Raw genomic sequence first — 14,937 nt, forward strand, 5'->3', positions numbered from 1 at the left:
TTGCGGGAATGGAAAGAGCGGTAAATTTTACGTTCAGAATGGTATGTTCGGTTGCGGTACTGTAGGTCATCTCAATGTCCTGCAGCCAGAATGAAACCCCGCCTACGTAATTCCTCTAGCAACGCCAAATTAAAAAAAAGTGGTAGAGACCAAAGTTGTTGTATAGGGGGGGGGGGGGAGAATTGTGACCTCGAATTTGAGCCAGTCCTACAAGGTCATTTCAAGGTCAAATTATTTTTTTTCAAACTTTACTTTTACTTTGTATCCGAGATGAAATCCCTTCTTAGATGTTCTCTCTCCAGCGGCCAAGACGCAAATGAGCCCTCGCTAGCGTCCAAACATAAGTCTCGCTATTCCCCGAATGATCCCTTCCGACGGTTAACTTGCGAATGACTCCTCTAGGTGGTCGCCACCTACCTACCCGAACTCCTGATGTGCGAAAAATAAAAATGGCTCCCGAAATAAGCCTTTTAAAATAAGTCCCGCGCTCAGTCTTGCCACCGCGACTCCGTCGAACCTTCCCCTACGACGCTTAACTCACGAATGATTTTCAAGCAGGCGCCCCGGCCCCGCGCCGTACCTGCCGCCCGAACTTTCGATTTGCAAAAATAAAAATAGCCTCCGAAAATTGTCGAAAGAGTCTCACACTCGGCCTTCCGCCAAAAATATTAACGAAAATTTTTATTAAAAAGCCAATCATCGATACAGAAAAAGATTAAGTAAAACATCGAAGTATTGTAGAAAAACGTCAAAGTTTGATAAAAACGTAAAAAAAATATTAAATGTTTTATTTTTAAAAAATCATAAATTGATAAACCGTAATGCCAAAATATGAATAGAATTTTACAATAAAAAGCCATCGATACAGAAAAAGAAAAAGTAAAACATCGAAGTATAAAGTAAAAAAGTTTTTATATTTATTTTACACACATTTATTATTTGAATCAGAAATAAATTGCATTATGTTTTTTTAAATAACGTTGTTGTTTTTCCATTTAATTTATTCATAAATTATTATTGTTTTAAGTATACATAGATATACATACATACGTATGTTTGTATACATATGCTATACACACATACATGTAAACACGCATGTTGAAAATACATATGTATAAGCAGAATTATAAAGTTTGTAATACATACCATGTCGTCACACAGATTATACATACAATTACTGGCAACAGTTAATATAATTATTTAGTGATAATTCCACTGTATAAATATTTTAATTTTATTAGAAATATTTTTGCAGCAGAAATTGGTAGGTACTTAAATTTTTTGCACTTTTCTATTAGATAAGTAATAATAAACAACCAACAACACTAAAAAATGTATGTTCATTATTTAAACTTATACAATATGTAAGCTGTAAAATATTGTATTTAACACGATAATAATTAATTAATAACATACATATTAATATAAAATATTGCATCTAAAGTTATGTTAATGTAAAAAAATTTTTATCTAACGTAACAGAATATTTATTATTGTTAACAAATGAAGATTGTACTTTTTACATCATTTCATTTAATATTAAAAATAATACGAATATACATTTTCTATTAAAATTTTTGTATTAATGTCTTGTATAAAAAAAGTTCTGCAATACGTAATGAAGGTATTTCTTGAAGAATCAATTTACTTAAAATTAAAAAATGTTTGATATAATTTCAAGTCATAGCGATTATTCTAGAAAATATTGTTTAAGAGCTAAATATTCCAATTAATTACCCATATTTTAAATGTATGTATAAATTGTTGATATTTTATTGATTTTGGGAGAGTGTCGAAGAAATTATAATGCAGCAGCACAATTATATCGGAGGCGTTTCCCAAACAGAAATCATCATCCATCTCGAAGTACGATCCAGAGAATTGAACAGCGAGAGAGGCGAGGACCTCAAAGATCACGACAACGTCATAGAGTAATGACTATCGAGCGAAATGATCCACGAGTATTGGTGGTGCTTGCCAAAATAATTTGACCTTGAAATGACCTTGTAGGACTGGCTCAAATTCGAGGTCACAATTCTCCCCCCCCCCCCTATACAACTACTTTGGTCTCTACCACTTTTTTTTAATTTGGCGTTGCTAGAGGAATTACGTAGGCGGGGTTTCATTCTGGCTGCAGGACACTGAGATGACCTTCAGTGCCGCAACCGAACATACCATTCTGAACGTAAAATTTACCGCTCTTTCCATTCCCGCAATAAAAGAATGGGGTTCCTATTTAAAAATCCAAAGTTGACCTTCAAATGACCTTGAAAAACGCGTTCAAGGTCAAATCCAAGGTCACCATCGGGTTGTCCCCTCGATATCCTACAACTTTGGTCTCTACCAATTTTTTTAATTTGGCGTTGCTAGAGGAATTACGTAGGCGGGGTTTCATTCTGGCTGCATGACCTTGCGATGACCTTCAGTGCCGCAACCGAACATACCATTCTGAACGTAAAATTTACCGCTCTTTCCATTCCCGCAATAAAAGAATGGGGTTCCTATTTAAAAATCCAAAGTTGACCTTCAAATGACCTTGAAAAACGCGTTCAAAGTCAAATCCAAGGTCACCATCGGGTTGCCCCTTCGATATCCTACAACTTTGGTCTCTACCATTTTTTCGATTGTGGCTGTCCCTGACGAGTTATGAGCGGTGCCCGTTTAAATTGGGTCACCCTGTATACATAATACTGAAAAATTATTACGGCCGGTAGGCCGAGTCAGACTAGATTAAAAACGCTGCGCCAGAGGGTTCATAATCGTCACGATTCGGCGGCCAGCAGGTGCCGTCGCAGTGCCCCCTTGAAGGAGGCGAGAGATGGTAGATTTCGCAGGGAAGAACGGAGAGAGTTCCAGAACCGAGCACCCTGGACTTGGAAGGCTCTAGCCCCGGTTTCGGTGTTCACAGTAGGTATGCTTAGTTCTGGAGGAACTCCTGCTGAAGGGTCTCGGCTTGTACTCATTGAAAAATGAGGTGAAGTACCCAGGTTCACCAATCCGAATCACCTTGTATAATAAAATGGCCTCAAAGTAGAGCCTTCTGGAATAGGTGCGTAGCCATTCTAGATGCCCCCCGTAAGGACTAATATGTTTATCCCTCCTAACCCCAAAGATGAATCTCACACAAGAATTGCTCAGTCTCTGTAACCGTATTCGTTGTTCGTTAGACGCGTCCAGGATTGTCACAGTACAGTAGTCCAAGTGTGGTTGTATGAGTGTCTCGACTAGCCTTCTGCGGAGATTCTCAGTGGTGCAGCCACTGATAAACCGCAAACTATACAGGGCTTTGTTGACTTTTTTCATGATGGCAACCACTTGCGGTTTCCATGTGAGTTTACAGTCTAATACAACACCAAGACTTACGACTGTCTCACTGAAAGGGACGATCACTCCGTCCAGCAACGGAACTCCAGGCAGTTTCCACGACTTAATATCATTAACATTTCATGTGAAACCAAAAAAATGGACTTAGTTTTGCTGGAGTTGAGTCGCAGGTCGGAGCTCCCCGCCCAATCAGAAACCAACCGCGCTGCTTCAGCCAGCCAAGCCACGCCTTCCTGAAAATTATCTTTGCTGGTGTGTATGTAGATAAATCTGAAGGTCGTCCGCGTATAAAAGATGTTTAATTGTACTACCGTTGAGAGCGAGAAATATAAGTAGAGAGCAGTCGAGGAGAACTTTGAGGATTCTAGTTCGAGTTGAAAGTAAGTCGTCGCACACTCGGCCCGGTTGCCAATAATTCGTGTAAATTATGTGGTTGTGGGATTAATCAACGCGCCGCGGAAATGAGTGTTTTGCACCAATCGAATATTCGGGTTGCAACGGTTCAGACGCGGTCGATCCAAGATGATCCCGCCATTTTATGAGAAGCGTTTGTGCCGCTGTCGATTGTTAATCAATCCAGCCTGTTAATATTGGGAAGAGTGGAGCCTCTGTAGATTGCGAAGAAATCCAGCACAGTTGAAGAAGAAGAAATGTTGTTGAGTAGATCGCTAAGCGATCCAGCAATTATTGAGTTGTTGATCAAAAGATCCAGCATTTGAGCGTATCCTTAGGTTGAGCCGCCGTCGATCTTTAAGATCCGGCAAATACGATTTTTCCGATTACTATCTGCGTTGCGTCGTCGCAGATCAAACCGTGATCAAAGCGGCTGTATCGGGAGTATTCTCGTGAGTCGTACTCGCGTCATCGCACCTTATATATAGCTGTCGTCCGTTACGCCGTAGAAACCGCTCCGTTATTGCGGAGGTTTATTGTCATGGTTTTGGCTTTTTCGCGCATTTCAGCAAGGATCCATGTAAATACGAAGTGGCCACGAGCGTCCGATCACCAGCTCTAATCCAGCAGTAAATCGGAATGGAGAACGCCATCTTGGAGGACGCCGCGTCCTTTGATCGCGACGCCGACGCCATTTTGGGCGAATCCGGTAACGAGTCTTAGAGTCACGAAAGCGCGATTTATTGTTTCGCGTCCGTTGGTTTCAGAGAGTATTTCGTTATCGTGTATTGGAGTCCGTAATCGGTTATTATCGTGTTACCAAATTTATTGTCAGTTGGCCAAGGATACAAGTTCAAATTGTTTAGTGTTGAATCTGTTTATTATTGCGTAACATCGCGCTTTGAGTCGGCGTTGATTAATTACGGGGAAATCTTGTAGTCAGACCACGTCTGATCCATACTGGGGGTTGAAGTATATATCGTATTGTTATTGTTCAACATAAACCATTGTGTATTAAGCTTTATTTTTAAACTTTTGCCACTCCAGGCTATCTCGTCCTCAAACCTATACGTTATCCCCCTCTGTAGATGTAAGAGTCCGCGGTAAGAACATCGAAGTAGAAAATAGTGTAATCTGATTGTTCGCGTCACCCAGAACTCAGATATAAAAACGCAACATCACAATTGAAAATCTAAAGAACATCAAACAAAAAATGTATAAAAAATGTTGCCTGGCCGAGGCTTTAACCCGGATTCTTAGTGTAGTTATCCGCCATCCTACTACCGTAGCTATTTTCGCTTATACAGAACTTCAGTTTAAATTCGATTTGTAAAAATCGAGGGTAAACATTTTGAAAAATAAAAATGAGAAAGGGTAAGATTAGAAATTTAAAATTTATAAGCTGAGATTTTGAAATGAATAAATTTATAAAACAAAAATGTTGAATTGAAATATTGCGAAAGGTTACGATATTTGTAGTTAAAATATTGCTAAAGCGATATTTTTAGGAATTTCCAAATGAAGGTTTTCAAAATTATACCTTTCCAATATTCTGGGACTTAAAATTCCACCTTTCGTTATAATTTGATTCGTAATTTTTACCTTTCAAATATTTATTTTTCAAAATTTTTACCCTCACCCTGTTGACTTAGCTAAAAAGCAAATGAATTTAGTTTGTGAGAATCGGATCACAACTGATATTCAAGATCGAGCTATTTTAACAATTTTATCTATAGTCATGCTTCAGTACTTTCGAAATTTTTCCTAATACCTTTTATATCAAGACAAAATAACTCAAAAAACACGTCTTGGATTACTACTGGAGGGAAAGAAGTCATCTAAAGATTTCTTATCCTTCGTAGGCTATTAATAGGCTATTACTTGTAAGAATAAATAAACATTAATAGCACGCGCACACTATACATATAGTTACACGGATATGATAACACGCTTACATATATGCCGGATATACAATGGAAACACTTCTTAAAGCTATTGAATTCGACATTAGAAGGCAGAACTATCTTTTGATAAAAATTAAAAAAAATGTTTGTTATCTTACGAATTTCTCTTTAAAAAGCTGTTAACAAAAATATTATCATAAGTAAAATTATTGTAGGACCCGAGAATACTTGGAATGTGTCAATCACGTAAGATTATTATGTTGGATCCTACTTGGCTCATTAAGTCACTCACTCGGTGCTGTAAGAAGCAATTTACTACAAGCACATGGCTTACCATTACTCGTAGCTCAACCGATTCCTCAAGAGGCATCCTGTCACATTGCCGATCATGTACAAGTTATTCTTTCCAGCTTTCCTGATCAATATAAAAGTTCGAGCCTAAATATGGCATCGCTTTTTCACGTATTCAATCTTTGTCAGGTAAATATTATAATTTCTATAATAAATTCCACTTGGGAGAAAAACAAAACTATTAACGTTTACTGTTTACCCACTTTACAGTTGTGGACACTTTACTTGGAAGAATATTCAAAAAACAACAATTACAATACAGAACCTCATAACATAACTGTAAACATTTTATTGGAATTTTGGGGAAAAATAACACCATATGTACTTCAATTAATATCACATTCAAAAGTAGTAAGTATATTTTTATTGTTTTCTCTAAGTATAATTTACCAAGTCCATTACATTCGCCACCCTCTAGATTTTATAATACTACTATTACAACAACTTTTAATAATAATTTATGAAATCTAAGTCTATTAGATTGTACAAAATAGAAAAAATTTAATAATACGAATATTTCTTTATTATCTACATTTACTGGCAAACTTGTACTTAGCTTTTGAAAAACAGATTCCACTAAGATTTCGGGGGATTTATGATTCCAAAATACAAAACGACCACTTATAATACTCATTTGATAATGATATATAGATACATCCGATCAATGTTTTTTAAATTTAAAATGAGAAATACGAATTATATAAATCAGCATAAGAATAGTGAAAAAATAACGAAAGATTCTTTTATTCGATTAAACATATTTTTAATCAAGTTCTGTAGATACAAAAAATGATATAAAATTCAATAAATTAAAACCCATTTCGATCAAAAATGTATGTTTACATAACTTGCTCAATTGATACGCTACCTATGATTAGCTGTCCGATGCGCCACAAATTTAAATATAAGAATGTTTATTGGAAAAAAGTAGCTACGTTGAAACAAAGCATTCAAACCTACATATTCAGTGCACTGCAAATTTTACTGAGAGAATATTGTAGTAATTCGATATCTCGTTTTATTTATCGTCATTTGCTCATAGTGTTTGTGAGTGAATAAGGCAATGAAAGACAGATAAAGTTGAGTAAACCTTTGGAATATTTATGTTTGATCAATATTAGAGTGTTACGCCCTATCGAGCAACAAGAAATTTTACCTGCTTAATAACAAAGTAGTAGAATTATTATAGCAAAAACTATAGAATCATCATATCTTTGATCATATTTCCATATTTTAAAGTTTAAGATAAAAACTTTTACTTGAAATTTTTATATTCATAGATTTAACTACTTTTATTAGTCTTCTTCTTGCCAAGGGTTTCACTTAAAAAAAAAATGTGTGCGTCTCGGGACGCCCGGCAGAAGTGATAACTTAACTTGATTTAAGTAGAAAGTATTTAAAATTGAACTTATTTATTATTCGAATGAATATCATTTTTGGAAAGGATTATACAAATAAAGAAGTATTTTTTTCAAAGTAGCATGCTGATACTAACGGGAAATGATTTCTTTTTGCAATAATGGTTTTATTATTATTTAAGTAAACAGTTGCACTTCTTCGGTCTATTGGCACCGCTTGAGGATGGATATTATATTTAGTTATGTGAACAGCAGCTTTAGTCTTATTTTTTGTCCAGTTTTTGGTGAATCTTGTAAGTGCAACCATACACGTGTAATTTCATTTTGATCGTTAGTTTCAATGTAAACTAATTTTCCAACTGCACCGTTTGCAAGCCCATCTACTACGTTAATATTGGTTGTGATTATATAAAATTTATTCCGTACATACACGATCTCGTATGGCAATCCTTCTGTATCGATAACCGAAACTGGCGTGTCTCCGAATCAGCTGTGCCGATCGGTAAGCTACCCTCCTCGAAGTACCGATAGAGCTGACTCAATTATTTTCACAATTATGCATTTAACAATTCGTATGACACTGGATAACAAATACACAGTGTCACTGTCTGTAGAAGGCGATATACCAACGAGGAGTACAGAGAGAATGAGAAAGACAGTGAAGGAAAACGTAAGCAAAGTAATGCGGCATAGTATGCGTAAGAGACTAAATCTATAGGTATTGCTCGGAGAGGGAGGGGGTCCGAAAACAGTATATCTATATGTATACTTATCCCTATATTCCCCGCATATGTATGATTTTGCACATATGCATGTGTGCGTGAGTGTAAACGCGGAAATCAGTATATGATTACAAAAAATATGTTGTGCACCACAGGCTAAGCGGTATTTTTGACCTCGTGTGGTTGCAGTACTCGTCTGCGGCTCGTAAACGCTCTCGCCTTTGGCTCGGGCTAACTTGCCTTGACTCGTACTGCAAACTCCACACTCGGCCCAAAAACCCCACTTTACGCCCTTGGTACACAATATACTATTAAATAGATACGAATACGCGCAATACTAAAGATTTGAATGCAATCGAGATTTTTGTTGGAGGTTAGAAAACCCAATTTTAAAGTATATCCTGAACCGGACTTTATCCTTTTTCTTCACAGTAAGGCGCTATCGCGCTCCTTGATATGCGTTTAAAAGAAACAGAAATTTTCCAAAATAAGTATTAGAAATTTTTAAATGAAACACAAAAAAAGTTGAATAACGTGCCCCCGCCCCCCCCCCCTCCCACATCACATCACACATCACTCGACCCTCTGACTTAACTGTGCACCTGTAAGAGAGCAAAGCTTCATCTCCTCACCTCCTACGTAGGCTCACGAGGGCAGCGTCGGAGGTGCATGTGAAAGTGAAGGCTACTCCTGGCAACGAGCATTGTCCAGCGGCTTGCTCAAGGTCATGCGATGGTACGTTGTCCGTCGCAAGGCCGCCTCTCCCCAAGTTAATAATGATTGAGAGTATTTTGTTGTTCGAGTGGACGTCAACGAAGGCATCATCGAGAGGAGACGAAAATTCGCAGAGAAGCACAGCCAGTTCCAAGGAAAGCCTTCAAGGAAAAGGATTCTGGGATTTATGCACGAGAGAGAGAGAGAGAGAGAGAGAGAGAGAGAGAGAGAGAGAGAGAGAGAGAGAGAGAGAGAGAGAGAGAGATTAGATTAGATTAGATAGTTTTTATTTGCGTACATTATGTTGTACAATAGTAAGATTCAGCATTATGAGGTGAAAGTAGAATGCAGTAAGTTGAGGCGTGTTTAGATTGTGTATAGTGTACCGTTGGTGGAAATGAATAGCGCGAGAATGAGTAGGTGTGTGCGTGTGCGTGAGTGTGTATGAGTTATGTGTTTTCGAGTTAGAAGTAGTGATCTTTAGCAAGTTTTCGGAAGATGACAGTAGATCAGGTGTTTCTGATGTGTGATGGGGCTGATATGAAACGAGTTCCTCAACGTCTCAGTCGCGAAGGCAGGTATTTCCAGAGGTGTCACCTCGCCCCTCACAGGCCGGAGTGAGACGCGGAAGTCAAAAAAGGCCAGTACGTATGATGGCACGACCAAGTTAAACATTTTACGAAGGAAGCAGACTGTGAAATACTTCCTGCGTCCGTTAGTGGTTAGCCACTACAGCTCCCGCCTGTAAGGGGAGATGTGCTCATCTCTTCTTACACCATAGATGTACCGGATTCCTGTATTCACGAGCCTCTGTAGTTTTAAGTCGAGTTCCTGCGTCAAATCACAGTATACAAGAGAACAGTAGTCGATGATCGGAAATAGGAGTTCTTGCACGAGATGTTTGCGCAATCTGAGATTGGTACTCTTTCTAAAAAAGTAAAGCCTGTACATTAGCGAGTGAGCACGTTTACAAACTTGTGTAACGTGCTCCTTCCACGAGAGTTTAGAGTCAAGCACCAGTCCCAGATTACGCACAGAGGATTCAAAGCTGACCTGGGCACCCCCGATATTAACGAATGTGTTAGCTGTTGAGGGAAGTAGATTTATGTAGTATGGGGAGCCCAGGACAATTGCTTTGGTTTTTGTAACATTAAGTTTAAGCTTGTTTTGCGCAGCCCAGCCCATTATCCTCTCGGCATTAGCACTCATCTTGTTTGATAAAGAATCGAGCTCCTCGAGGTGGCAATGACTGTAAATTTGCAAGTCATCCGCGTAAATAAGATGGGAAACATCGGAGTCTATACAGAAACCGATGTCGTTGATGTACAATGCAAACAGCAGGGGACCTAAGACGGAGAGCGCTGCGGGACGCCGATGTTAAGACACTGCGAAGAGGAACGATCGCTATTGTCACCAACGACGGCTTGCTCTCTGCCAGTGAGATAGGAGGCAAACCAGCGGATAACCTGCTTAGAGAAGCCGAAGGTGGATAGCTTCCTCAGGAGCCGGACGTGACATACAGTGTCAAACGCCTTGCTAAAATCAAAGAGTAGAAGGAGTGTCACTTTCTTTTTGTTTATCCCGGCCCTGACATCATCAGTTAGCTGGTTCAGGAGTTTAGACTGGATAAGATTAGACTTTTCTTTATTATTGTACAATATCCCGTACATGAAAATAGTAGAACAGAATATATTTGTTTACAAATAATAAGTAATTGAGTGTGTAGTGTTTTGTGATAGTGTATGAGTGTGTGTTGGTGAAAGAGGATGATGATGAGAGCAAGAGAGAATAAAGTATGCAAGCGTTTATGTGTTTTCTAGTGTATAGTAATAGTAGTCTTTTGCTCTTTGTTTGAATAGCGTAAAGGATATAGTGTTGCGTATGTGTAAGGGTAGAGAGTTTTAACTTTCTACATCCGGTGGTAGTAAGCCATTGCAACTCTCTTCTAAAAGGAGTGATGTGCTCATCCTTCCTTACACCATATATATAGCAAATGCATGTGTTTACCAGTCTTTGGAGTTTTAAGTCAAGTTTTTATGTTAAGTTACAGTGCACCAATGAGCAGTAGTTGATTAAAGGAAAAAGAAAGGCCTGCACTAGATGCTTCCGCAATCCAAGATCCTTCCTGAAGAAGTACAGCCTTTACATTAAGGAGTGAGCATGTTTATATAATTAAGTGACGTGCCCTTTCCACGTTAGTTTAGAGTCAAGTGGCACTCTCAGGCTCCCACTATGTTTATATAGGTATTGGATTAAGAAGGTAGAGCGTTAATATAATATGGAAGCCGTGGACGATCGTCTTGGTCTTAAGGACATTCAGTTTTAAATTGTTTTGTTCAGCCCAGCACGCAATTCTATCGGTGTTAGCACTTATCTTTACTAAACAAGAATCAAGCTTCTCAAGGTAGCATTGGCTGTAAATTTGCGGGTCATCCGCGTAGATTAAATGAGACACATTAGGATCTGGACAGTGTGACGTGGGAAAACCCGAATCCGTGACACAATTATTTATTAAAAACGTTCTAATTTCTTTTTGTAATCTCGGAGGAGGTCCCGCTAGATCTCCTCGAGACGGGATATTCGAAGATGATCAAAATAATTTACACTCTTGAATCTCGGTAAACTATTTCTTTATTAACTCTACTTAATTCACAATCTTCTAGTTCTTCCGCGCGATAAGCGCTACTCCTGACTCTACACCGCTCGCTCTATCTCTCTCGCTCTCGTACACACTTAATACTTCCTCTTGCTCACTTGGCTCAACACGTCCCGACGAAGTCGGTAAGGCAGCGTCCAGTGTTGCCGCGCTCGTGTCGGCCACGACATTACGCGCCGTTCGCTTGCCCGCTCTCCGTCTTCTCTCGCCCACGCCAGCGACACAAAGCAGCCCCGACTTCTCAGAATCGGCTCTGAGCGGATCCCACGTTTTCCTTGTTTCTCCGCGGTTTTTCCCTCGATTTTACTCACGTTTTCTTCTGCAAACTTCTCTCGCGTCTCTTGCACTCACACACGACTTTCTCACTCCTTCCCTCTCACATCAGGAGTCTGTCTGTCGCAGCAGAGTTACAAAAACGGGCCCGCGACATGCGTTCCCTGAAAACTCTTTCTCGCTGTATTTTCCTGGAAGTGGCCGTTGCTCTTCGCTGCTCTGCTGTTTTCTTGATACTCCTGTCCTCTTCTCTCGGTGCTCTCGCCTTTTTCAGCCAGTACACAATCAAACAAAATACACTCGCGTTAATAATTGCAAACCGCAATTATTATTTGCTCGGAAAAAGGTGACAACGGAGACCGATGTCATTGATATACAACGAGAACAGTAAGAGTCCTAGAACGGAATCCTGTAGCTCACCTATGTTGAGAGGCCGAGAGGTGGATAGCTTGGTGTTGTCACCAACGACGGTCTCTCTTCCCGGGCGATAGGAGGTAAGCCAGCGGATGACCTGCTCGGAGAAGCCAAGAAAGGGCAACTGTCTAAGAGGCTTGGCGTGACACACTATGTCAAGCGCCTTGCTAAACTTAGAAAGAGATAGATATGTTAGGGCAAGGCTAAACAAGGCTAAATCCAGGTTGTTCTCGCGATTTCAGGAAACCAAGGGAGTGAAACCAAGGTCCCCGGCTATAACCGTAGACGTAGCGTTTTCCAGGATTTCCTCTAAAGAAGACTTGTCGGTCGCCATCTTGGTCGAGTCACGTCGGTTCGAGGGACGTTACCGCCATCTTCGACTACTAGAGTACGAATATTGCGGAGAAGTGCTAAATATAGCGTTTGAGTCGGTTGTTTCTTGGAAAATCGAGAACTTGCGTATTATCGAAAGTCCTTCTTTAAACTGAAAAATCGCGTTTTGAATCACGAGCAGAGTCCCGTATTATTAGATGTAAATCGCATCCTCGCGATGAATTGTTCCGTAAGTTATGAAGTAACATTGACTGCCGTTTTGCGAGAACGCGGAAAATCAACGTAATTCTCAACCATGAATAATCTTTACCCCGCAGGAAACATTGTAATCATATTGGATGCAACCGGGGGTTGAAGAAAATATTGTGACTTTTGTACAGCATAAAAAAAATTGACTTAACAACTAATTTAACCATTTGCCCCGCCAAGCTTTCCTATCCTTAAACCTACACATGTGTCTCCCTCTGTAGATGTTAGTGTCTGGGAGAGGTAGATCGTAGTAATTTTGGGGTAAACTGACGGCTTGCTTGATGACAAATATTGTCATTAAAAGTGCAATGTCACAGTTTGCTTTTAAGTGCAACCGCTTCACTAAAGGCAAAGTTCAACCCGTTCTGCAACAAAACTCCAGGGAGGCTCCATAACTTATGATCATTCACATTTCTCGCGGAGCCGAAGAATATTGCTTCGGTTTTGCCAAAGTTTAGTCGCAAACCGGAGCTTTCCGCCGAGTCAGACACGAGACGTGCCGCTTCAGCTAGCAAAGTCAGGCTTTCTTGGAATTTATTCTTGGTGCTTGCCAAAACTGGTTAACCATTCATTCCTAAAGTCTAGGATCGTATGGTTTACGTCCATCATGACCAAGTCAATCCAAGTGTGAGACGATGGGTTGTAACTAGAATTTTCGTGCTACCCCAGTTATCGTGCAATTGTTCGCCCGGGGCTTGGAAAATAACCCGGTGGCGCCAGACGCTCCTCGTGAGCGTCAGAGTCTCGTGACTCTTTAGTTTCCGGCGCTCGGCTAGCTGCAGCCCCGAAAACAGTAAGGAGAGAGGGCGGTTCGGGATAAGAGAGACACGTGGTTTATCAGATAAAACTGTATATTCTTAATAAATCCTTAGAACTTACAATCGATTCGTACAAATTAATAAGATAGCCCGTGGACAAAGTCAACTTCGATAAGCAAATACTTGTGCACGAAAGATATCCCGCGTGACTCGCGCGTGTCTGAAGGCTCAAGAAGCAACCAGATCACACACGCACACACTCGCTTGAACGTTTCGTCTCTCACTCACTCACACAATTACGTCGCACGCGAATTCCGCAAACGCCGAACGACTTATCCTAAAATTGCCCGATCACCTTACGCCTCGTGCGTCTAGGTGTCGGCGCCAAGTATTAACCTCGCGAACCCGAACGTGGAACTGCTGTTCACCCGCGAGACGGATATGATATTGTTAAACTGCGCCTGCAGCGAGTCAAATCGTTGGAAAAACAAGTCTAAGAAACTTTGCAAAATTAGCGAATAAATGTAAATCATCAACAGATGTAGAGGTGTAACGTTGCTGCCTCCTGTGACGTCCAGAAGTCTTTTGACGTGTATAAAATGTTTGTTTCATATCGTACTTTTAATATTGTTACTATCAAAAACGCTCTATGTTAACATATGTTATTTTTTATATTTTGATGTGATACATGTTTCAAAAAAATTAAATTCTCGAAAATTGTACTTATTGGTATAAAATATTTTAATATAAGGTTTAATGTTTAATACAGTCTGTAATAAGTTTATATAAAAAATTTCTTTTCGATGTTACTATTATTACATATTTAATAGTATATTGTGTACGAAGAGCGTATAATAGGCTTTTTTTTAGACTGAGTGTGGAGATTGCAGTACGAGTCGAGGAGAGTAGCCCGAACTGAAGGCGAGGGTGTTCACAAGCCGCAGATGAGTTCTCTAATATCCACACGAGGTCAAAAACCCTGCTTAGCCTTTGGTGTACACCATAGTTTTTTAACGCATGTATTGATTTCTGCGTTTTTTGTGCTTATAAGCGAAACTAAGGTGATTTTTTTTGACACGGTACCTCAAAGTATTTAGTTCTATATATATATATTGCCCGCTTATTTAAAAAATCGGGAAAAAAATCCTTTTTTCCGGCTAGTCATAAAAGGTCACTTTAGAGCCGCTTTTTAGGTCTAAAAAAGGTGAAAATCGCAGGTATTACAAACATTCATTGATTATTATAGTTTCGTTGACTTAGATATAATTTTGTTTGTAACGGTTATGCTTTTGCATGGGTGTTGTGCGGTCAGTCGGATGGTTAGGGGAAAGGTTTAGTAAAGACTCTGTTTATATAATTTTGATAACAAGTATATTAGGGTGTCCGTTATTTCCTGATTTTAAAATTGTTAGAAGCTCGGTAGTAATCTCGGTTCTACGACCATAAAAACGAGCTTTTCCCAAGTTTCAGTCCGATTCGTTGCAAATT

The 14,937-nt window shown here is 39.5% G+C and overlaps 1 protein-coding gene across 13 annotated transcripts in view; it reads left to right on the forward strand.

Moving 5' to 3' along the window:
* The window catches only part of LOC100680429 (protein unc-79 homolog), a 2,400,004-nt gene that overhangs the window by 2,303,936 nt on the left and 81,131 nt on the right, over positions 1-14,937 (forward strand). For 10 of the 13 annotated variants that reach the window (XM_031923950.1, XM_031923946.2, XM_031923948.2 and 7 more), the window contains 2 exons: positions 5,837-6,101; positions 6,183-6,323. In XM_031923950.1, coding sequence (XP_031779810.1) covers positions 5,837-6,101; positions 6,183-6,323 — 406 coding nt within the window. Of the gene's footprint in view, positions 1-5,836; positions 6,102-6,182; positions 6,324-14,937 lie in introns of those variants that run through there. The other 3 variants (XR_004345182.1, XR_004345183.1, XR_004345184.1) reach the window with 1 other exon arrangement.

The sequence above is a fragment of the Nasonia vitripennis genome (assembly GCF_009193385.2).
Source record: "Nasonia vitripennis strain AsymCx chromosome 2 unlocalized genomic scaffold, Nvit_psr_1.1 chr2_random0002, whole genome shotgun sequence".
NCBI lineage: Eukaryota > Metazoa > Arthropoda > Insecta > Hymenoptera > Pteromalidae > Nasonia > Nasonia vitripennis.